This window comes from Opisthorchis viverrini (genome assembly GCF_000715545.1).
Source record: "Opisthorchis viverrini unplaced genomic scaffold opera_v5_39, whole genome shotgun sequence".
NCBI classification, from domain to species: Eukaryota; Metazoa; Platyhelminthes; class Trematoda; order Opisthorchiida; family Opisthorchiidae; genus Opisthorchis; species Opisthorchis viverrini.
This window is the reverse complement of record NW_008751696.1, coordinates 1,733,704-1,735,448: the sequence shown is the minus strand read 5'-3', so window position 1 is coordinate 1,735,448 and position 1,745 is coordinate 1,733,704. Positions and strand designations below refer to the sequence as shown.

General features: G+C 43.5%; 1 protein-coding gene across 1 annotated transcript in view; it reads left to right on the top strand.

The window, feature by feature from the left end:
* Nucleotides 1–1,293: 1,293 nt before the first annotated feature.
* Nucleotides 1,294–1,745, top strand: part of T265_02991 (hypothetical protein) — a gene marked incomplete at both ends in the record, with an annotated part of 46,313 nt that continues 45,861 nt past the window's right edge. The window contains one exon of the mRNA XM_009167370.1: nt 1,294–1,662. Coding sequence (XP_009165634.1) covers nt 1,411–1,662 — 252 coding nt within the window. The remainder of the gene's footprint in view (nt 1,663–1,745) is intronic.

Here is a 1,745-nt window from a genome sequence, read left to right as displayed (position 1 = left end):
TCCGAGGTTCATCAACATCATCGTCATGATCAGATACAGCAACATCCTTGTTGAGACTGATGCAATCACCAAGTTTACATAATTAGATTTAGAGCGTTAGAATGAAAACAAGGGAAAAGAGTGACTAGGTGACTGGCCTATCGCAACCAGCCTGAGGCGCATACACATCCAAGTGCTAAATCAGACAATATGAAAGGAAACTGAGGGTGCCAACACCAGTGTCATCGATTAGCCGCAATTTCTTGCAATGTCTTCAGCCAAGCGCAGGGGGGTTACGAGGCTCCCATCTTGGCAGACCGCATCAACAACATTTACTCTCTCCACACCATCCTATCTTCACGATTGCATTGAGAAGAGTTATGGAAAGGCTGGATATCCATTTACATTGTATCTTGGCAGACCGCATCAACAACATTTACACTCTCCACACCATTCTATCTTCATGGTTGCATTGAGAAGAGTTATGAAAAGGCTGGATATCCATTTATATTGCGTTGGAACCCCAAAATTAGCTTTTGTATTGCTTCTGTTACTCACATTTACTGCCCTACCATAGGTAGCAGTCAGTATCTTCTTGGAACCTCTCAAAACGCCAAACAGAAATAAGCTTCCATCTTTCTTCAAATTAAACTTTTCCTCCTATAACCCCGTAAAGATCAGTTATTAGATAGTCTTTTTCAGAACTCTAACTACAGATGACCCGATAGAATTTAACATATTTTAGCCTCCATCCGCAACGCGATGACAAAGTGACGCCAACCAGCAATGAAGTTAATCTCAATGAATAAGTTAACCTCCAAAGATCGATAACATCAGGGGAAAATTAAGAAACCTCATAAGGGAGCTGATTCTTCGTGAGGCGACAAAACTCCTTGTTTGGTTGGGTTAGTCCAATCATGTGAGTCGTCTTTAGGTACAACGGAATGCGTCATCGACCGAATTCCCAGTGATGCGTAAGACTGAAGATTTTGTACTTTGTTTAACCAATAAGACCGACGGAAAATGGTAGCACGCACTAACCTATTGCAGTTGATTTGTAAAGCAAACGCCTGCACTATTGTGATTATTTTGGTACACTGGCATTTTCACGCGAATTACCCAGTATGTTTTCAGCTTCCACATAAGTCTGCGTATTCATGTGTGCAGCCACCAACAGCCTGCATGAATACTGAGTATGTCATATCAGAAGTGTGCGTGCGTGCGATTGTGCGATCTTACCTCACACTAGCTGTGTGCATGCTCACTTAAAATCTATCATATGTCACCAACCGTATCGATTATCAGACGGTATTAGACGAAGCTAGTAATGGACTTCATTACCGTATACCCAGACGGGCTATTGACACTTTCGCAAAAGTAGCTGTTCACACGAGATCCTGGGAATTACAGCTGTTATCACTTTGGTAGAAGATGGGTAGACCATCCAGTGGAGGGAAATTACGCTGTTTGAGTTGCTGTCCATGTGGATCGAAAAGGCCCACCATTAACCATGTGGATATTTCCAGCCCTTCAGCACCCAGACCGATTGACAATGCTGCTCCAGCCACACCCAATTCCCACCATGTTAACTTTGTGGGGGCCGGCAGTCTTCCGAAGCAAACCTTAGTTGGCGATGCGCATTGGCAGCCGAAAGACCTGGGAGACGTGGCGATGAAGCTGAGAGTAAGTACATTTGGACGATGCGCTGTTTTAAGGTGCATGCCGTTTTTATTTATAGTGAGTGAAATATTTGATAAGGAACTGTC